The sequence below is a fragment of the Podarcis vaucheri genome (assembly GCF_965113315.1).
Source record: "Podarcis vaucheri genome assembly, chromosome: 10".
NCBI classification, from domain to species: Eukaryota; Metazoa; Chordata; class Lepidosauria; order Squamata; family Lacertidae; genus Podarcis; species Podarcis vaucheri.
The window spans coordinates 27,728,082-27,750,053 of NC_138748.1; the positions used below are offsets into that span (position 1 = coordinate 27,728,082).

At 42.0% G+C, this 21,972-nt stretch overlaps 1 protein-coding gene and 1 long non-coding RNA gene across 3 annotated transcripts in view; both read right to left on the reverse strand.

The window, feature by feature from the left end:
- The window catches only part of LOC309541794, a 70,851-nt gene extending 60,732 nt beyond the window's left edge, over positions 1-10,119 (reverse strand). The window contains exons 1-2 of one of the 2 annotated variants that reach the window (XR_014223940.1): positions 9,490-10,119; positions 230-323 (exon numbers count right to left, since the gene is read on the reverse strand). This is a non-coding gene — a long non-coding RNA (uncharacterized lncRNA). Of the gene's footprint in view, positions 1-229; positions 324-5,588; positions 5,659-9,489 lie in introns of those variants that run through there. The other variant, XR_014223941.1, reaches the window with a different exon arrangement.
- An 83-nt stretch (positions 10,120-10,202) lies between these two features.
- On the reverse strand, positions 10,203-21,729 carry AVPR1A (arginine vasopressin receptor 1A). Its single transcript, XM_082239821.1, has 2 exons — positions 18,728-21,729; positions 10,203-12,844 (listed from the first exon to the last, which is right to left on the reverse strand). Exons 1-2 carry the CDS (start codon positions 19,722-19,724, stop codon positions 12,558-12,560), a joined length of 1,284 nt encoding a protein of 427 aa, XP_082095947.1. The 5' UTR covers positions 19,725-21,729; the 3' UTR covers positions 10,203-12,557.
- Between the last annotated feature and the right edge of the window lie 243 nt (positions 21,730-21,972).

Consider the following 21,972-nt stretch of genomic DNA (forward strand, 5'->3'; position numbering starts at 1 on the left):
GGAGTAAACAACAGTTCCCATATTATTATTGGGCTTTAAATGTATGGTGTGTATGCAGCCATGCATCACAGACTATGAATACAGATGATGACCATTTTAGCAAGTAATGTGCAGGAAAGCATCACCGCTTGATAAGCTCCACCCCCAAAACTTAACCACACCCTTAGAATTTATGGCAGAAAGTATAGCATCATATTATCGTTAATATAGATGTCCAAACAAAACTTACCATTTGGCCAGCTGCTCATCTTGTTTAGCATCCCATGTGAATGCAGGGTGGGCACAAAGCCAGGTTGAAATTGTCCAGAATCTCTGGAGCATGCCTGCGAAAAGAGGCTCTATAAGGCAATGTTGCTGTTTTACGACGAATATACCGAGGCAGAAAGCTGAGGAAGGGAAAGCTGATCAAGTGATAAACTGAAGGTCTCGCGTTCAGTAAACAGCTAACCCCATAAATGAGAGAGAGGGAAATGCAAGCCATGGGGGCTGAAGCTACTTTGAGTTTTGACATTTTCAAGTAATAGTGGCCTTATTACTTGACATGAGTAAAACTAAGTTGGAGTTTCTGTGACCTGGGCTTGGCCCTACATTCATACAATCACTCAGTTTGTATCCTGCCCTTGCTCCCAAAAGAGCTGAGGGCGACAAACACATCAATAAATAAAATAATGATCATAATGATAATGATCATAATTTATGCATTGTAAACTCTAGGACTGAGTACTGGGTTCAGCTGTGGGCCAAGGCAAATTGGACATATTTGGAGGGAGTTGGGTATAGGACACATGGATCATTGCAAGTTCAGTCTACATGTGTTGTAATGTGCAGGCAGCTTAGGCTTGCCATACATCAGGGAATTTCCTGACATGTCCTGTTTTTCAGGTGTAAAAATGGCGTTGGCAAAATGTCAGGGGAAACCTGGGTGCATGGCAACACGATGGAAAAAGCACTGGAAACAGCTCAAAAACTTAAAAATCACAATTTTTGGGTTAGGTTTCCCCCCAAAAAGCTTAACAATTTTGGTGGGTTTCCTAAAAAGAAGCTCAACTTTGCTGGTGTTAGGAATTTTACTTTTTGAAATATGGCAACCCTAATTCAGCTGAGTCAAATGCTACTCAGATACCTCTGTCCCCTTATTTCCTTTCTTTTTCCCCTGTGGGAATCACATTGATTCCCATCCTGTTGCTGAGGAAGAGTGCCAGGATTTAACTCCTGACATGCTGAAATCAATGTGGTTGACTAGAAATGCTTCCCTTCCGCTCTCTAAAATCAAGAATATGGTTATGCTTATATAAGGTGATGCTTGCTGATAGCTGTGTGTTTTAAAATCTTTATAAAAGATGTTTCTAACTATATTCTCTCTCTCTTTCTCTCTTTTCAATGTGGCATAAAACTTCCCATGTCCAGGCACATCCCATGAGTATTGTTAGCAAGATTTCTCCCTTGTGAAAGTTTTGAAAATGTACACTGCGTCCCTTTCTTTTTATAGGACGAGCTCGATATTCATACACACTTTCATTACGGAGACATTTGTTTACGATCCATGCCTGCTAGTTTTTTAAAAAAACCTTTCCTTATCCAACTGTTTAAATTGGTGTTTATGGAATAAGGGATTTTTAAAGTTGTCCTGGGACATCTGCGCTTTATCATGCCTGCGGCTCAAAGCAGTGCTATTACTGGCATTAAAAACCCCACTTTTCACAAACACAGTGAGTAAAATTCTGCTTGAGATTTTATAGGCATGCAAGCCCACTGGATCAGATTTTTGTCTTCAAACATGTGGAGATTTTAGTGGTAAACAGAGATGGTTCAGGTATGATGATTACGACTCCCTCCTTCATTATCCATAGCATACAGACCTTCTGGTTTTTGTTTTTGTTTTATTAAGCACTTTATAGAGAAAACACTTTGCGATAAGCACTGCACAGCATATGTTTACATTACTGTACAAACACTGTATGCTTATGCACCAAACTCAAGGGTTTGTAGAGGGTTTTTTTCTAGTTACACGTCGCCTTGCACCTGACAACGGTTCAGACAGCAAAGGTGAGCAAGATGGGCCATTAATTCTATACTAGTTTTAACTCACAGTTTATTATAGCTTGTTAAACATCATTAAGTTCAGAAGAGGAACAGATACTTCCACAGTAAAAGGAGAACATCCCAGCCCTGGTGTGTGCTTATACTGTTACTGCTTGACTAATTAATTGCTACCTGCAGGACCCCGCACATTGTAACTCAGGAATGGCTGCTTCTGATTGAGCCTTCTGCAGAATAGTTCCAGGGCTTATTCCTCTTGGGATTTCAATCTATTCTATGTTGAACTTTAATAATTAGAATAAGTACTGCTTTTACAAAGTGACAGGCTGGTGTGTATTCAAGCGTGCTATTTGTTTATTTACTGGTTTGGGTTCTTTTTCTTCTTCTTTTTTAGAAACAACATCCGACATTGATCCACCAATAATAATAATAATAATACAGTGGTACCTCGAGTTAAGTACTTAATTCGTTCCGGAGGTCCGTTCTTAACCTGAAACTGTTCTTAACCTGAAGAACCACTTTAGCTAATGGGGCCTTCTGTTGCCCCGGAGCACGATTTCTGTTCTCATCCTGAAGCAAAGTTCTTAACCTGAGGTAATATTTCTGGGTTAGCGGAGTCTGTAACCTGAAGCGTATGTAACCTGAAGCATATGTAACCCGAGGTACCACTGTAACAATATCGTCTACATGGTATGTACGCTCATAGAAACACCTACATAGACACAGTCAAATGCAGAAGGAACTAATGCACTGCTAAATTCCAAGGCGGGGGGCAGGGAAAAGGAAAAGGAGGGAGAGAGAAAACATTAAAGCAAAGAAAAGAGAGATATTGTCCATTTACTGCTCTGAAATGCTGCAAATAAAACACAACAAACACAATTATATGTTGTTCATTAATTAGCCTTCTATAACCACTTAAAAACCATATGCTGCAAGTAAATGTGTGTGTGTACACACACACACACACACACACTGTTTATATATTTAATTCAGATAAGCTTACAGTGTTCCATATCCTCTCATACGCAAAAAATCAGTAACACCAGTTTTCTTCCAGTTTGCTGCTATCCACATTAATTACTGCAGCAGTGGATAAAGAAAATTTGTGGCCACTTCAGGATTAGTATCACTAATGACGTTCTTAAGATAACGCAAATTTGCACCACACTAAAGTTATCATCTTGGAACATCTCTGCACAGTCTTAAGAGGTGTGTTAGAAATACAAAATACCAAAGAAAAACTGATGAGCTATGCGGAGATGGCGAAGCTGACACACAGACTTCGGGAAAAGGACAAAAGGGATTTTGAAAAAGAGTGGGAACCTTTTATATTATATTTGCAGAAACAAAGAAAGACTACTGACCTGATGGTAGGATTTAAATAAACACTCACAACTTTTTGGATAGGGAATAGATATTGTAATAAAAGGGAAAATATGATATTTGTAGAAAACAACAGAACATACTAATGAGGTTAATAAATCAGAAATAGAAGTTGATGGAAGTCCAAAAGGGGGGAGGGAGAGATGTTTATGTAAGCTGTATGTTATACGTACATTTGTAAGGAGAGAAAAGAAAATTTAAAAAAGGGGAAAAAGAAATACAAAATACCGTACAGGTAAGGTGTTGCCTTTCACTGGTTTTCAAAAGGCTCCATAGCAAACACCTTGATGTATTCTGTGTGTTCTAAAAATACAAGATGCTCTCTTATGTACAGTACTCTGTGTTTTTTACTTTATTTAATTCAACAGGATTTGTCTCATGCTTCATCATCCATAACCTCTCAACTTTTCAGCTAACATCTTATACTCCAAGAGACCATTATAGTTTTGCCTAATTGATATGGGACGCTTTTTCTTGCAACTGCAGATGACATTGCAAACAAGAAAAATATTTTTTAGTAAACTATTTCTGGATGATTAGGCTATAGAGAACCACAAAGCACCTTTGGGTTATGCGAGAACGTACATAGTGAAAACTTTTGCCATTTTATATACAAAATTTTAATCAGGTAACATCTGTGCTGGGATCTGAAGATGATCCCATATTACATGTTAACTGGAAAGAAGGTGAAGTATTGAGATTATTTTTGAGACCGCCCTTCAGGAAAAGGGATAACTACTTTGAATCTAAAGGCTAGTGAGCTTCATTAGTAGATAGAGATGGAAGTTGGGAAGAACACTCCCTTCCTCCTCCTCCTCCTCCTCCTCTTCTTCTTCTTCTTCTTCTTCTTCTTCTTCTTCTTCTTCTTCCATACCACTTATATGTCAAAATGGCTTCACACCCATGACAGAAGGAGTGCTTCTAACCTCTTTGTTGAACATTCATCCTAATTTGTTTGCATAGAGGTTAGACAGCAATGGCTATTTAATGAGCATTCCTTATGAATTGTCTGTGTGGAATATGACGTTGCGTATTTTTCCATCTATAAGACGCCCCCATGTATTTTTGGAGGCTCAGATTTAAGAAAATGGGGGGAGATGGCCCAGAGTATGACACCCCCTAATTTTTGACATTATTTTAAGGAGAAAAACCTAGTCTTATACACGGAAAAATACGGTAAGTGTTACCACACATTTTCCGGTGCATTTTCTCATCACTTTTCTTATCACAAAAGGTCTGATCTTTTCAAGAAGTGGGCCTGTTGCGCAAGACCTGGTGTAACTCTTTTCCACAGATGGAATAGCACTTAAACAGCTTAAGACCACTCAGCCAACGTACCTCAAGCAAAGGGTTGCACCCTGTTATTTCAGAGGGTGCTTAGTTTCAGTAGTTTAGTTGTCTCTATTGTCCTTCTGCCTTTGCTGTGCTTTTTTATTTTCACTGCTCTTTTTATGCTCTAGTGTTTTATGATTTTCTTTATTGTATTGTTTTCAGAGTGCTGTAAAGCCACCTTATGGATCTGACTCAAGTGGAAAGGCTGGATATAAATGTTTCTACTAACTAAATCATAAATATCTCCATAATGAGAGTCAATTAAACGAGCAAGCTGACATTATGATGTGAGAACCGCTGCTTCTGAACATGAGGTGTTGTGAAATGCCCTGGAACCCTGAGGAGAAAGCTGCAGTGCCGAGATTAATTCCATTGCTCTGGTGTGGTAAAACGTTTAGAAAAGAGCTCATCTGTCAAGTAGTGGATAAGTGAAATGCCATGTCACGTAATGAGACGTCACATATTATCAAAGCCAGATTTGGCAGAGGCAATATATCTCACAAAGGGTTTGTGACAAATGAGTGCAAAAGACTATAGACACTTTAAAAAGGTCCATGAAGTAATCACTTATGATTTAAAGTATCACTGTGAGGAACCATCAAACATGATATATAGGCATCTGGCTCCTACTCCCACAGGTCACAGGGAGCAGGAACATTGGCACAGTCTTTGTTGGTGGGCAAACAAGGCAGAGAAACCGAGGCAGCAGCTGAGAGGGCTGCGGGGGGTTTGTGGTGTACCTGTTGATGTGGCAGCAAGTGCAGGCCACACTCTGGGTTCTGAGGCACCAGGGATGCAGCCAAATTCTTAGCTCTTAAAAGCCAGAGGCTTACCACAGTATTGAGGAACTGCCAAGGATGAAATGGCTCCAAAGCTGGATCTAGAAACATCAAAGAAGCGTTCCAACTAAATGTGTTGTAAATGTAAACAGGGAAATCCTGTAGGGAAAAATGGGACTCCACAATGCCATCTGGTGGCACAGTGTTATATCGCAAATGCAACACATAGAAATGAGTCCATATTCTCCTCCGTGAGCAGAAGGGGCAGGGCAGGGCCATCAGAGTTGGGTGGCATTAAACTCTTTCCCCTCCAACGACTGGAGCAGCCGTAGAGAAGAGCTCTATCTTTCTCCCCCCTCCATTCCAGGAGGGGGCACTGAAGGAACTGACCAGGGCCCCTTACAGGCTGGTGTTTTATTGCGAAAGTATTCTGCAAAATGTTCTTGACACAATAACAGTGCATTAGTGGTGGATGTGTTCTGCCTTATTAGTTCTGTGAGGCTTCTCCAGTGCTACAACATTATTGCTGCCTGGAGGGCCTACAGTGCCACAAAAGTGGGACAAAAATCCCAGAACATTTGTGGTATGAAAAGGTCTAGGATTTCAGCAGGAAGTTATGGGCTGCGCATTCATTGGAAACGAAGCACTATTAAGACCCAGCATGTGTATCTCAAAAAGAAGTCATGCAAGATGAATCTCATTTCTTTATTTTTCTAATAGTGCTACAGGCTTGGTGGATTGGGAGAATGCTGTAAATGTAGTCTACCCAATGAGAATATGCTCTCCCATCTTCTCACTGGGCCAGATGTGATAGAATTATAGAATTCCATCTTGTCAGATTCTGACATCTTCACCCTAAAGCAGGAAAGAGAAGATACACAGCTTGCAGCTCTCATTTGTTTTGCTAGCTGTTGAACTAGACTAGTTGCTGCTTGCCAGGATCGAAACACAGAAAGAGAAAGTTGAAACACTGCAGAAAAATAATATGCTGGATACAGAGCTATTAGCGCATTGCATTTGAACAAGGCACCACTCTGCGGCAAAGACTGGCGGTACCTGCCTGAGGAAACAGCAAATGATATGCACACAAGCAATCTGTCAGCAACATTTATTTATTTCAGCAAATATGAGGTTTTCCTCTCCACTTGAGGATGGTAGCATTGAAATGATGATGATGCTAGCATTGAAATGATGTTTAAAAAAATTAGGAACAAGAACATAAAAAACCAGATAAAGAACAGTAGATAAATACCAGAAATACTCTGCCGGAAATTATGTTAAGTTGTTCTGGCTTTGTTTTATTTGCAAGGTCTTCACTGAGGCATTTTTTGAAGTCACTTGTCATTCTCAGGATTGCTGAGATAAGAATTGCTGCTTCTGAAAAGAAGCACCAGCTGTGGGTTGTAAAGAAGTTAGGTCTCCCCTTCCCCATCTTCACATTTTACTTCTTGGTTTTGTGAGAGGACTTTAAGTGGAAGAGCATTCAAAGCCATTTAGTTACACAAGAATTACCCACTTTGGAAGAATGGCAGATGAAAGTGATGGACTACATGGAATTGGCGGAAATGACTGGTAGGATCCGAGACCAGGGAGAAGAGTCGGTGGAAGAAGATTGGAAGAAATTTAAAGACTATTTACAGAAGTATTGCAAAATTAATGAGGGTTAGAATGATGTTTGAATGAAGCTAAGCGGTTTCTAGCTGTAATGATATAAAAGAATATGGAAAATTGGATTTTTAAATAGGTAAAAATTTAATGTTATAATATATTAAGATCAAAGATCAGGATAATAAGGAGGGAAAGAAATTGCTGAATTAATTAACTGAATTGGAATACAAAAAGGGGAGGTATGAGGAGGTCAGGGAAACAAGGATATGAATGTAAGATATGGAAAGGTTGATTTTTTATTTTTTTATTTTATCTGTGTACTTATTCTGTATTTTTCTTGTATTTTTATTTTTGTCTTTTATTCTTGTATTTTTTGCTTTAATGCAATTCCTTTTTCTGAAACTTTAATAAATATTTATAAAAACAAAAAAAACAAAGCCATTTAGTTAGCCAAATAATCCAGCGCGAGCTGTTTGCTGCCTTCCTCAGTCTGGTACCCTCCAGATGTTTTGGACCACATCTGTGGGGCTGATGATGGTCCAAATACAGTGGTACCTCAGGTTACATACGCTTTACGTTACATACGCTTCAGGTTACAGAAATAGTGCTTCAGGTTGAGAACTTTGCTTCAGGATAAGAACAGAAATCGTGCTCCGGCAGCGCAGTGGCAGCAGGAGGCCCCATTAGCTAAAGTGGTGCTTCAGGTTAAGAACAGTTTCAGGTTAAGAACGGACCTCCGGAACGAATTAAGTACTTAACCTGAGGTACCACTGTATCCTGAAGGGACACCAGTTTAGAAAAAGGTGACCTATTACCTCATGAAGTGATTGGACCAGCAGCAAGCAGCGTCACACAAGTCCCCTGACTCTTTTTGGTGATCCTAGGCCTAGGGTAAACTCACACTTTGGTTAGTGCTGAACCTCCACTGAAAAACAGTTTGCTGCCTTCCTGGGATCCTATATTTTCTCCCAATTTAAGAAACATTGCTCTAAAGGCAGCCAGTATGATGAAAGACTAAGAGAACTACATGTGTTTAAAAGATAAATATTGTACATTACTGATGAGCACACACCAATCAGGGATAAAGATCAAAGGAGTCTTAGGATATGCTGTTTTATTTACACATATATACAGCCTGAGTGTAAGATGGAAGATCTGTAGCAGATCTTGCTGCCTCATCAGGTTTCCAGGGAGGACACCAAAGTCCTAGCATTATTTTCTGCACAGAAAGGCAAAACTCTCCGCCTCCAGCCTCAGCCCTCCTCACACAGATTTTCAGTAGAAGATAGGAAAAGCAGTAATGGATTGAATTGACATAAATGCTGACAGGGATGAAATATTAGGAATACGCATAAAAATATATTGCAGCACTATAAAATTATATGTTAAAATGCTGCAGAATTGTTTTGATTATTTTCAGTAAAGAGGTACTAAGAGATGCATTTCGTAAATGTGACTTTAAAGCCTTCCTTTAGGATTAGGCTGACTAAATGATGTGCTATCTCTTCTGAATCCAAGACGATACAGTAAATCAAAATTTCATCTGTTTAGTGAATAATATAAGCCACAGCATACACATTTCCAGCTGCATAAAATAAAAAATGTAAAACCAGCAAATCACGTTCAGAAATCAGTGGCCACACTTTCAAGTGACGAGTTGTATTTGCAAAACAGCCAACAAAGAACTTTCACCACAGACTTATCACCTCATATCACCTCATGCACAGTCTGTCCAGCACAATACTTTTCAGGGGTTCTATTCATTTATTCAAAGAACCCCCCTTTTAAAATAAAAACCACTCTCTCCAGCCAGAAAAAGCTTCTGAGAGACAAATAATTAGTCTCTGGTTTTCTTTTTTTTTAAAAAAAGTGTGCATAACTGTGCATGTGAAGCCAGTCCACAACAACAAAGATGATTGTCTAAGTGCCTCTTGAATCCTCAGATGCTTTCACATTGCCAGTCTCCTCAGTTGTTTGGCAGGTTGACGACTGCTGGGAAAAGGACGATAGCTGCCATAAATCTGAACACCCTTTCTTTTAAAAATAATGAGTAGTTTCAGTTCAAATACAGTGAGGTGTGTTGTGAAATTCAGGTCTCCCTGAAACTAGGGTCAAAATTATTCTAAAATTTCAGGGGGCATACATTTCATTGAACAATGGATCTTCCTTCTTTTCCTTCTTCCTTCCACCAATAGAACAAGGCAGAACTTCTCTTAAGAGATCAGCAGCTAGGAGTTGCCATTTTTCACCCACAGAATGCCGTATCATTTCAGGGCATTTTGGAGGGGGATGCCATTGTCTGTGGCAGACACCCTTTTTGTCCCAGAATGCAATGCGTCCCCCGTACCTTTTGGAATGATGATGGCTTCAGAGGATGGGAGAAGAAGGTGCCTAAGATGGCTCCTTCGCTGAGGTAGCAGAGCTGATTGTCAAGAACAGAAACCTCTCCCACAACAACCACCCTGTGAAAATACCTCAGCGCCTCTTCCAGCTGGGGCTTTCACGCGCGCGCACACACACAAACACACTGACAGGGCCATCTACCACCAACTGATAACTTGTTCTGTTTTTATATTGTTTATAGTACTATAATTTTCTCAATGTATTTCAATGTTACTTGTAAGTTGCCTTGGAAGGATTTGAATCCTGAAAGGATTCCCAGAACAGATTTAGGGGGATACGTGGGAAGAGGAGAGGGAGCAGAAGTCCCACTGTAGTCTCTGTGCTAGTGGAGCTATTTTGCTGCATACCACTCACGGCTACTTTAAACAGCCTTTCCTTGCTGTTGCATCACATCCCTGCAGCCCACAATGGTATCAAATTGTATTACTGACTCTTCTGAAAATGGAAACTCCTCTTTGTTCCTACATTTTAACTCCCATGTGTTTTACATAGCAGTATGACATTCAGCCAGAAAAAACCTATAAATCCAAATGCTGAGGTCATAGTAGTAATTCCTTGAAGGAATGTATGAATAGATAGATGTTATAGATAGATGATAGATAGATAGATGATAGATAGATGATAGATACGATTAGATATAGATAGAACCTCTGAAAATAGAAGGAATACTCTAAAAATTAAATGAAGATCCTGGAATACACCCATATCTGGGACATGGGCAATTTAATATATATGTCCCAGAGGTACCTTTAAAAAAAACACCACTAACCCTCTCTGGTTAGTTATTTCAAAGAAATTACAAGCAATGCAAAAGGACAACAGAAGTAGCAAGACACAATCATGGATGTCACAAGCTGTACATTAAAGGGCAAACAAGGTTTAACAAGCTGTACATTAAGGCCAAACAAAGTAAAACAGCTTAATCAAGCTAGAAGAGAGAAAAAGCATTGCTGATTGTTGCATATATGTCTATAATTCATAGTAGGAGAGTCTTTGCTAGGGTGATAATCAGGACAGGGAAACAGAAATAAAATGAAAACATCCTTTTCACTTGAGTGTTCACGTATATCACTAGAAAAATGACGCAGCTCGACTACATTCCACAGCAGCTTAGTAATGTGAGAAAATACCACAAAAGTCAGAGTTAGACTTTTAATCCTGCACCGTTCCTTGAAAACTTCATTTTATTTTTTTCTTTCTGTAAATTATTTTCAACCTTGTGCCGGAGAGCAAGCATTCTTAGAATGGTGCATGCTTGGAAATTTATACAAAGTCATTGCTGAGATATTATGTTTTGAAACCAACAAGAAGCAATTTTGGGGGAGACAACATATGGTGCTACCATAGATAATAAAATTAAATGAAAAGAAATGCAGTGAGATAATTACATAGGCAGTGGTATTGCTGAGAAAAGCCTGGGGTTTGTTTTGTGATCCACTAACTAAATATAAGCCAGCAGAGTGATTTTGTCGCAAAGGCAGGGCATATTGCTTTTCTGCTCTTACAAGCAGAAGATGTGGTGAGAACCAATAAACAACAAATTAACAAAAATCACTTGATATAAAGATGGCTTGTGACATATGGTACACTGGGTGGATTATGGTCATTTTCTACGGGATCATTATGAAATCCAAGGATGGCATTCAACTAAACCAGAACAGAGCCACTGGAATGAATGTGACTAAGTTGTCTATTGATTTCAACACGTCTACCCAGAGTCAAACTTAGTTGAACAGCCCCACCTGATATTAATTCAATCATGCAGGCCTCAGCTGCTTTCCTAAATAAAACTGTGTTCCACACTAAAATCTAGAAAGAGATCAGAGGGCACCGCCATCTTATGAGTGCCTTCAAGCCAATCACATGATCCTGCCTTTTATCAGGCCCTCTGAATGGACTATCTGTGTATAGTCTGTTCAGGGGTTAAAGCAAATCAGCATTAGCAACGTTGACTTGAAACTTTTTGAGGAAGATATTACCATTCTTTTGTGGACCCTGTCAACATTTTGAGTTCTTTAAGAACATTTCCAAAGCCCATTATAAGCAGGGATTGAATCCTACACACACACACACAGAGAGAGAGAGAGAGAGAGAGAGAGAGCGTCTATATGCTTCTTGAAAGAGAAGGAATTCTGATGCTCACAGTGGATGCAATACATGCAACCGTTTCCCAGTATACACCCTATATTACCACTCTTTCCCCCTCTCACCACTACAAAGTGTTTCCCCTGACACTAAATGAGAAAGCGTGTATTAGCTGGAGGTTCCATGTGCATCCTATTGTATCGTCTAGAAAAATCCAGTTCACTTAGATCTCATTGTTTCTCACAGGATTTGGGTAAAAAGGCAGCCATAGATTTAGTCTACACTTAGTCAAATGTCCTTAATTTTGTGGGGCTACATTGGTATAGTATCAGGATGTTCCTCAACCAAGAACTATTAATTTCACCTACAGATTTCAGTTCAGGACTTCACTTGCTTTGTTTTGCAAATGCTACCATTCAACGGCACCAACCATGAAGCTATACCTAATGCACCAGCATTGCAGTCCTGTGCTCAGGTTACATATGTCAGGCTCACTTGTTTCTGAGAGCTACATGTAAACGGTGCCCAGGACTGTATTCCAGCCAAGGATCTGGGCAATTATTTTTTGACTGTTTTGAAGTACCAACTGCATTTACAGTCACACTGCATTTAATTTATACGTAATTGAGTCTGAGAACAAACAAACAAACAAATGTGAAGTTAATACTGTAGCTTTGTAGAAAAATATTTACACGCATTACTGTTTCCCTTCTTTTTCATTGAACATATATATTCCTATACTTTTTAATAGATTGACTTACAAACTTTATTTACATTGATGCAAAACCATCATATTTGGGTTGTTGTTGTTTTTCAAAAAAGTTACCCTCATCTTGTTAGTTCATGGGTCACATGGTAACGAATGGCTAAAGTGCTAAAAGTGCTATTCTGGAACTCAATGGGACGCCAGTTTTTAAAATATACGCTTCAGGATGTAATGGGGATGGACCTAATGGACTGTGCTAAATCTGGAGATTTTCTGCACATGTCCAAACTGTTTGTTGGGCTTCTGTTGTTGGTGAAAGTAGTATGTCTTCTGCTGATGCTCTCGGAATCTTCTTTATTCAGCCTCTGCCCAGTTTTCTGACAGCACAGGAGGCTCCGTATGAAGTCGTGCAGGAGGTGCCCACTAAAGAACATGTAGATCCATGGGTTGCAGCAACTGTTCAAGCAGGCCAAAAGGGCAGTGACAGTAATTAAAATGTCTTCTGACTCTGTCAATACAAAGCAGAGAATTACTTAGCAAATATCTGTGCCATTAACCAACTGCTTCTGTGATTTTTTTTTACAAAAAGCTTAATATTTTTATATGTAAATAATGACACCAGGCCGATGCATGGCCTTGTTTTATTCCTTCAAATGAAACAGAAAACTTCCATTTCATATTTCATACACCATACCAAGACTAGTTGATTCAGTGGTTAACCATTTCATTAACAGAGAAAATCACTAAATAAGACTGGCTATGAAGATGCTCACCATAGCAGATGAATACACATTATGTTCCTCAACTGTAGCTCCTTGTTTATGCATTTATTCTGTTTCATAAGATATATCCTGCATAGATACTATGGGATTAGGCTGCTCTGATTTATTGTAATAATTATTCTTACCATCAATGCAATTTGCCATCAATGCAATTTAAATCCAGGGGTAGATCTACACACAGGGGGGGAAACCGATATAAATAAGTCAAAAATTAAATTGTTATAACTTAAGGGGGGGGGGGGAACGCTATGGAAAATCCTAAAGAAATTTTGTTTTGTTCTCCAGCACCATCTGGTGTTGCATTTTTATAATGCATTCAAAACGCTGTTTTTTGACTAATGTGGCCGAGTCCCAGGATTAACTTGCTAAAGCAGATTAGGCACTGCATAGCAATAAAAAGTATTAGACATGCTTAAAATAAAGGAATGTAAGATTATCTAGAATGGAACCCCTTCAAAATGGAAGGTGTCTGATCATGGTCTCTCTCCTGCCAGGAAAGTATTAGTATAATGCCCCCCTCTCTCTCATGCAAACGTGAGATGCTGGTTAACTACATCTAACGCTGCTGGCTGCTCGTGATGTTGCAGAGGCAACCCAGCCTTCTTCACCAGTAAGGTATTCCCAGTTGACCCTCAACACCAGTTTGGTCCCACAGGTTGGCAATGTTTTTACTAACGCAACCATTATTACACACCAGCCTGAAAACTTACTTGCTGGAACAGGCTGTGGTGCTTTGTTAAATGCCTCTTAAAATCTTGTTTGTACAGTATATTCTCTGTCTCTACTTAATCCAGACAGCTACTTGTAAACTCAATTCTGCTTTAGTTATACTCTGGTACAAACAACCTCAAACATTCTGCACAACTGTTCAGTGGAATGAACAGACAGCTCATTAATTCCTTGTAATGCCATCTCTAGGCTTAGGCTGTGGACATTAAGAGAAATTTTGTTCAAGAGTTGTATTTTGTCTTTTTCTACAAATAACTAATCATGCACCTGTCCCCAAAAGAGTGTGTCTGCCACTGTGACACAGATATAAACTTGGTAAGGACTTGGCACAGAGTCAGTTAACTGGTGGGTCCCAACATTTTGAAAAGAACAGGGATATGCTCCTAGTCTCACCCTGCTATTATTTTACCAGTTTCATGGAGCCCACTCCAACTGCCCTACAGAGGCCAGGTGTAAAAGAGACCAGACTCCTGCACCTTTAATCAGTGGCGGAGGAAGCCACTTGGGCGCCTGGGACGGCACGCCCAGGGGCAGGGCAAGCCACCCATAGGGTCGGGGCGCACCATGGGGCCTCTGGAGTCTGTCTACCTCCTCCCACTCAGCCGCCCTACAGCTGGGGGGAGGCAGCAGGCAGAACGTTTGGGCAGCGCGGAGCCTGCAAGCACCTAAGCCACTGCGTCTGTCCCAGGAGAGACGCTTGACTTGGACATGCTGCAGGCCTCACAGTGAGTGCCCCCTAGCATTTTGTCACACACACACCCAGTGGTGATAACCAGGGCAGCCGCACCCCCCTTCCTCCGCCCCTGCTTTTAATAGCTGTGCAGAAGGGTGGCGATCTCAGCAGGTGTGGTTTGCCCGCAAGCTATTACCTACTGAAATTTCTCTTCTACCCAACTATTAAAGGCACAGGACTCCTTCATCTGTTGCATCTTCCCAACCCGAATTGCCTTCAGATAAAAGATAATTTCATGATACCGGTAACAGATTTTGTGAATGTGCAATCGTCCTTTCCTCACTGTGCATTTTCTTCCTATACATTTTTATAAACTTGGTTCGCATTTATGCACCAGCAGTTCAGAATATATATCTGGTAGACCCATGAACTCCAGCATTTAATCAGTGTGGCTCCTATTTTAAAAATTCCAGTAATTCAGAAACCCCCAAATTAAGGAGAAATTCAGCAGTATAATATTTACACCTAGAGTAGCTGATGAGATGCCCTGCAGAGGTTCTCTGGCTATATATCCCACCATCCCTGACCTTTGAACATACTGGCTGGAACTAATAGGAGCTGTGGTCCTACAACTTCAGGTCATTCTGTTGGCTAGCCTTGATATATGCAAATAATACAACCCCTTTGATCTCCCACCTAGATGCATTACATTAAAAAAATGTAACTTATTTTAGTGCTTGATCTCCTTAATGTTAATATGGGTGGGCATATCTGTGATGCAATTTTAATTTTACGACAAGTCTTTTCTTTTATGATTTATTGGTTTTCATAAGATCTGGTTTTATGATGGATTTTTCTTGTTTATTGTATTGTCTTGGTACATTGCGATTATGCAAATGTTTTCTTAAGTGTCACTGCAGGTAAATGAGGTATAAATTCTCAAAATTAAAATCAATCTTGTGGTGTACTTTGTTATATAAAGTGTGTTCGAACGTAGCAACTGCCGTTTTAAAAGGGCAACGATATATTTTAGGAGCCAGCAGGACTAAGAAAGTGGTCTTGTTTGATATGCATGCGTACATTTCCTTCGTTTAATCTGGAAGCAAATTTGTTCGTTATAATCAGGCTGCTTCTTCCCTCCCCGAAGCCACTAAAATTTCATTTGCCTCTGATTCTGTTGAAATGGTGTCAAGTAGGATACTTGACCTTCCTGTGATTTCAAATCAACCTTTATTAGGATAGGCAATGGAAACCTCTCAGAAAATATTCTTCAGTGGTTTTCCGACAAGCCCTGCCTCCACCAGCCTCTCATCACCCTCACCCATTGACCTGATATTGCACAAAAATAAAATTATGGAGCTGAGGCTGTTCAGGATCCCATATTACATATGGCAGAAGCCATATTGAACTGTTTGCAACAGCCTGAATCAAAGGACTTCAGATTATGGGTGTTGTTGCTTTTAAAAAGCTCTGCTTGGTACTGCTCAACCAAGAAGTGAGGAAAGAAAATTGCCAAAGGAAATCTGAAATCTGTACTCTTTTATGTTTTGAATTTCAGGTGATCTGATTTAACAGTCATAAACACACACACACACACACACACACACACACACACCTATCTATCTGTCACACATACCTGTCACTGGATTTAAACATGCTGTGCTTACCTGTGCTGAAATATTCTATCTATTGCTTACACACTACTGATCAATAGACATTTTGGGTTAATCTAGGGTTGCCATTACTGGGATTTCAAAGGTGGAATTTATGTCCAGGAGAATTTCCAAAAGGCATCGCTTTGTCCTGGAACTTAGGCAAGTCAATCGAAAAAAAGGTCAACAATTTTGGGGTGTCCTGGTTTTTTACTTTTTGAAATATGGCAAACCTAGATTAATATGGCTCATTGGGGCACTGCAATGTCCAATGAGCAGAAAGCAAAGTATTGTTCCCATAACTGCTATTTGTGTATGCAAGTATAGGTTTGCATGTATTGTTAACCTGAAACGAATATCAAAATAAGAGGTTGGTTAAAAAAAAAATACTCTTCTTTTAAAAAAAATATTTTTATCGAGTTTTCATTTTTTTACATTTCAAAATAAACATTTTGCAAGCTTGTAAAAAAAAAAAACCTCTTCTTGGTCATGAGTGTCTCACACAATCTGACAAGTTAATTGCCTTATCGTGGTTCTAATGGATAAGGCTTAAATTTTATGTATTATTCTTTTCAATATGTATGCAATAGCAAACATGGCTTAGGAGAACCTTTCAGACAGCTTCTAGAGGTATGATTACAAATTCATCCATTATAACTGTCTGGTGCTATACTTTGATATTTAGCTTCTGCAAAAGGAAACGAAACTCTGCAGATACCGGTACATTTTGAGTCCCTTGTGAAGTTAAGTGCAAAGTTTGGCTTGTGTTGTCTGTTGTTCATCAGACCAATTAACCGCAAACAACCCTAGCTATCACAGAGCCTTAAAAAAAAAATTAGAGAAAGCTGCGGGGCTTAGAGATCATGAACGTATCAAATTATTATTTATATAATTATGTGATTTTAAATTTACATTGCAAGCAAGATTTCCCCCTGAATATTTTACGTTCTGTAGTTTCCGCTAGAACCGGACGTTATTTGTGTTTACTTCAGACTCTTTTAAACATTTTATTTTTTTTGTAATGTAGCAGACAAACCGTCATCAGTTCCTCACAGCTACACGAAAGAAAATAAAGGAAGGAAAACCAAATCACATAACCAATGTTTTAAAGAACCTCTTCAAGCCTATGATTGATAGGGAAGTCCTGTGTGCAACAGTTGACTTGACACAGGTAAATTAATTGTTATAGCTATGTCAGGTCTTACAAATAGAATAAGCTCAATAATCACATGATACGATCTAATCACTCAGCCATTAAGCTCACTAGAGTGATTGTTCTCTGTAAGCCTAAACTACCTCATAGTGATTTGGGGGAGGGGGTCATAACCTGCAGTGAGCATCTTAGAATGATTTTTAAAAATAGTAATAATTTACTTTGGTGGACCTTCAGAGATGCCTTTAGAATAAATGTATTTAGTTTCATGCCCAAAGACACAGGGTGCGTACTAAAATGACACCCATTATGAATTTTATTTACAATTACTGTATGAGAATGTGTATTTTTGCTACTCTTTCGGTATATATGCCCCCTATTTGTATATACTACCACCAGGGGCTACCAAATCAATACAGATAGAGGCTGAATAGTACATCCATTTACACGAGAGTTTGCTCAAATTAACTTACTTCTGAGTAGAAATATATAACTTGTGCTGTCCGTAAAAGGGCGAGATTGCGTGTGAGCAAGTTAAATTCAACCTGTTGATACTGAAATATAGATTGCAATCCTGACTTTGAAATGCAGAAAGCTTATATTCCTTCCAACAACCCATTATTCTCCTTTCAGTTGCTAGAATACCAAACACTTCCAAATGAAAATTTGTACCAAGGCTTAGGTGAGGGACGGAGGGAGGGAGGCAGGCATTGTTGTGTCTTAGTCTGAAGCAAACATGTGCAGGGTTGCACTGCTGATAGGCATTTTACTCAGACCAGCACCTATAACCCAAATGCAAGGAAAAGGCAAAGGAGCTCAGTTCATGCAAGAACATTTCTGGCAGAACATCAGCGCCCTTGTCCACCACAGTCCAATGGTGAATTTTCAGTTTTAAATATTTGATATGTCTAGTCTAAATCCATTTCCTCCTTAGTAAGCCTGAAACTAATGTGGGAGATTAACATTACTGTGTTCTAAACATTAAGTTGCAATTCTAAGCATACTGCCTTAAGAAGTAAACTCCATTCAGAGAGCAGTCGGTCTTAAGTGGGCAACTTTAGATTGCATGTGTGCCTGAAATAAATTGCCCACTTGCTCTGGAGTGAGCTCCAGTGAAACATAGGCAGGACTGGGCCACACATTGCTTCCAAATAATTGAAATATGTTGCCTTAGGCTTGGGGTGCAAAGTTGAGAAACGGGTTCAGAGCTTGCTGCCAAAGCAAAATTCAACTCTGATCGCTTAGAGAAAGCAACAGGTTGTGTGCGGAGAAGCCAGCAGCAGCGCTAGTAGAGTGGAAATCCGGAGTCACTCTGGATTCCTACTAGAGGAGGAAGACTCCCGGGGCAAGGAGAGAGAGAGAGAGAGAGAGAGAGAGACTCAGCGCAGCAGGTAGTACCTACCGTGCCAGTTGGAGTGGTCTTCCCAGACGGAGCGCATCTGGACGGTGAAGAACGGCGCCCAGCAGACGATGTAAGCCGAGACGATCACGAAGGTCATTTTGACCGTGCGGATCTTGGCGCGGGAGACGTTCTTGATGCTGCTGACACAGGGCGTGAGGAGCATCCCCTTGCGCAGGGCGCCCCCTCGCGGAGGAGCCGCCTCCCGCCTCTGCCGCCGTCGGGTCTTGTCGCGGACGTTGCTCCAGATGTGGTAGCAGATGAAGCCGTAGCAGGTGACCAGGATGACGACGGGCGCCACGAAGATGCTGCCCGTGATCCAGGTGATGTAGGCGCGCGGCCCCCAGGGCATGACGAACTGCGCCCAGCAGTCGTAGACCTGCGAGCCGCTCTCCACCTCGCGCAGCGAGAAGATGAAGTACTGCGGCAGGCTGAGCACTAAGCTGAGCGCCCAGGCGGCCGCGATCATGCAGCGGGAGCGCTTGCTGGGCTGCTGCAGCGTCTTGAGCGGGTGGCACACGGCGATGTAGCGGTCGGCCGTCATCACCACCAGCATGTAAGCCGACGCGAACATGCCGAAGACCTGCAGGTGCTTGACCACGCGGCACAGCCCGTCGGGCCCGTGGAAGCGGTGCGTCACGTCCCAGCACAGCTGCGGCAGGATCTGGAAGAAAGCCACCGACAGGTCGGCCAGGCTCAGGTGGCGGATGAAGAGGTGCATGCGCGACGCCTTCTGGCGAGGGGTCCGGTGCAGCGCCAGCAGCACGAAGGAGTTGCCCAGCACCGCCAAGGCGAACGTCACGGCCAGCACGGCCACCTCCAGCTTGGCCAGCTCCTCGTCCCGCCCGTAGCGGTTGCTGCTGCTCCCGTTGGCGCCGCCGCCGCCGCCGGACCGGGGAGGCTCGGCGCTGCCGCCCGGTTCCTCCGCCTCGCTCGCGTTCCAGGCGGACGACGGCGCTCCCCAAGCGGGGGAACCGCCGGCACCGTCTCCGAAGTGCATGGCGACGCTTCCCGCTCGCGCTCTCTCAGCTTTCCCGCCTTTGCGACGCGCTCCTTTCCCGCTCACTTTTTCCTTCTGGAGGCAGCCAGAGAGGAGCTGCGAGAGGGGTGGCGCCTCTTTCTCCAGCACGGTTGCCGTCGGTCAAGCGCGCCAAGTTGCCAGCCTCTTTCGCCTGCTCCTCGCGCTCCTTTCCCCTGAGTTCCCGCTCGGGACGCCTCGCTTGCAGACGCGCCGCGCGCTTCTGCTTCCCCGCGCGCCGCTCTCCAAGCTTTTCCTCCGCGCTCCTCTGGAATTAGCCCTAACCCCGCCCCCTCGCTCTCCCTGCGCGCCCCCTTGGTCTCCCGTCGAAGGCAGCCCGTCCGTCGCTTTGGCGCCCAGCCCGGCCGTCTGGGACTCCCCTCTGGACCTCACTCTGCGGACACAGGCCACGAACTCGTTCCGTTTGACGCCGTCACACTGGGTGTTTGTTTCTTTTTAAACCTTTTTCTTTGTGTATATAGGATTATAGGAACCCACCCTCGGGGCTGCGGTCTTTAAGGGCCCCCCAAAACATTTGAAGGGGGCAGCCCCCCTCCCCAGTAGATGGCCATTCAACTCGTGGGCGTGCACGACGTCTTCTCGGTTACGCAGGGCGGGGCTTATCTGCCCCCCACCCCTGTCAGTATTCCAAGATGGCACCCCTACTGTGAGCTCTGACAAAGGCAGCTCCCCATCTTAAAACCTCGCTGTGTGTGCTCATCGCTCTAAATGTTGACATGCCCTTTCCATTGAAAAGCACGTGAAAGTTGATGCGCAAGTTATTACTTGATGTCGCTACCACCCGCTGCTGAGAATAGATATGGGGGATTTCCCCCCTACCCTCTCTTTCCTCACTAAGCAGGGCCACTGCCTTTGGGTAGAAAGGTTTCTGTATCTTCTAACTGCAGGAACTCAGCTCCACTGCTATACCTGTTGAACTTCATGCACCTGTTAAAAACATAGGAGCCCTGGCAGTGAGTGAAGGCTGGCAGCAGGGGTGCTAACTTGAATAAACTACTGAAGGGACCCAGGTAAGCCCCACCCTATATAATTGATCACAAAACACGGTGCATACACAGCATTTGAATGCCAATGCCCATCAACTGGGGTGGGGTGGGGGTGCAAATATTTTATTGGGGGCCCGAAGGGACCTCAGCCCCTAGGAGTTGGCTCCTATGGCTGGCAATCTTAATGCTCCTCCTCCTGTCTTCCACTTGGATCCCAACTTTGTGCATCTCTTTCCACCAGCCTTTTTATAGTTTTTAGAACAGAGCTGTTTCCGTAGAAGTGATAGCAGGGTTCTTGTCAAGCTTTGAATGGCGGCGGGGTGGGGGGGGAGAGAATGTATATCTGAATATGCTGTGTACACATTACCAGTTTAAAACATAGCTAGAGCCATTCTTTTTCTCAGTTTGATTCAAAGCTGGTTTGGGGGGGAAATGCATCAAAACGCAGAATTTCCTAAGAAACAACGGGATAGATATGGATGGTGTGTGGCTCACATTGCGTGCTCCTCAGACCAGTGGTGGGAGAGAACTAGATGCAGTGTAAAAGAGAGTGTGTACATGGCCGTAGAGATAGAGGAAGGTGGTGGCTGATACTTGAAGGAAGGATGGAAAGGAAGAAGAGAATAAACAAGGTAGAGGAAAGTAGGATGGACTCCCCTTGGTTTGGGGGACCATGAGCACTTGGAGAGCAAAGGTAAGTGAAGATGACACTCTCATTTCCCTTCTGGGGTCATTTATACTTGTTGCACAGAATCTGCCTTTATACCAGTGCAGACCCATTACTGCTGTGATGGAAATCCTCAAACGCCTACTGGCTCAAATAATTTACATAATACCTACCATTCTCAAGTTCTCCAGTCATCCTCCTCAACATGAATTTGAAACAGCTCATCACACAGAAACATAGATGGAAAGGTTGAGGAAAACCAGTAATGTGGCCACTCTGTGGTTACCTGGAGTAAGCCTCATTGAACACTGAGGTGTGGGATTTTATTGTTAAAATCGTGGAAAGTGCATTATGGTGAGACTTTAAATCTGATATTAGAAACTAACGAGAGTTCTATACTATAACATTTCTACGTTAAATAGTCTGTTTCATTTAAGCTGGAACCCCCTAGAACCACATGTGGCACATACTTGCACAGTGATTAACTGTATTCTCTGTCTTCAGATCACATCAAAAGTTGCATACAAATTAAAACAAAAACAATATAAAATCATAG

Excerpts from the sequence above, each read along its gene's own strand:
- AVPR1A (XM_082239821.1), bottom strand. The coding sequence starts at position 19,724 with ATGCACTTCGGAGACGGTGCCGGCGGTTCCCCCGCTTGGGGAGCGCCG. Across the intron at positions 12,845-18,727 it reads AGACCACTCCAACTGGCACG|AGTCAGAAGACATTTTAATT; the intron begins GTAGGTACTACC and ends TTGTATTGACAG.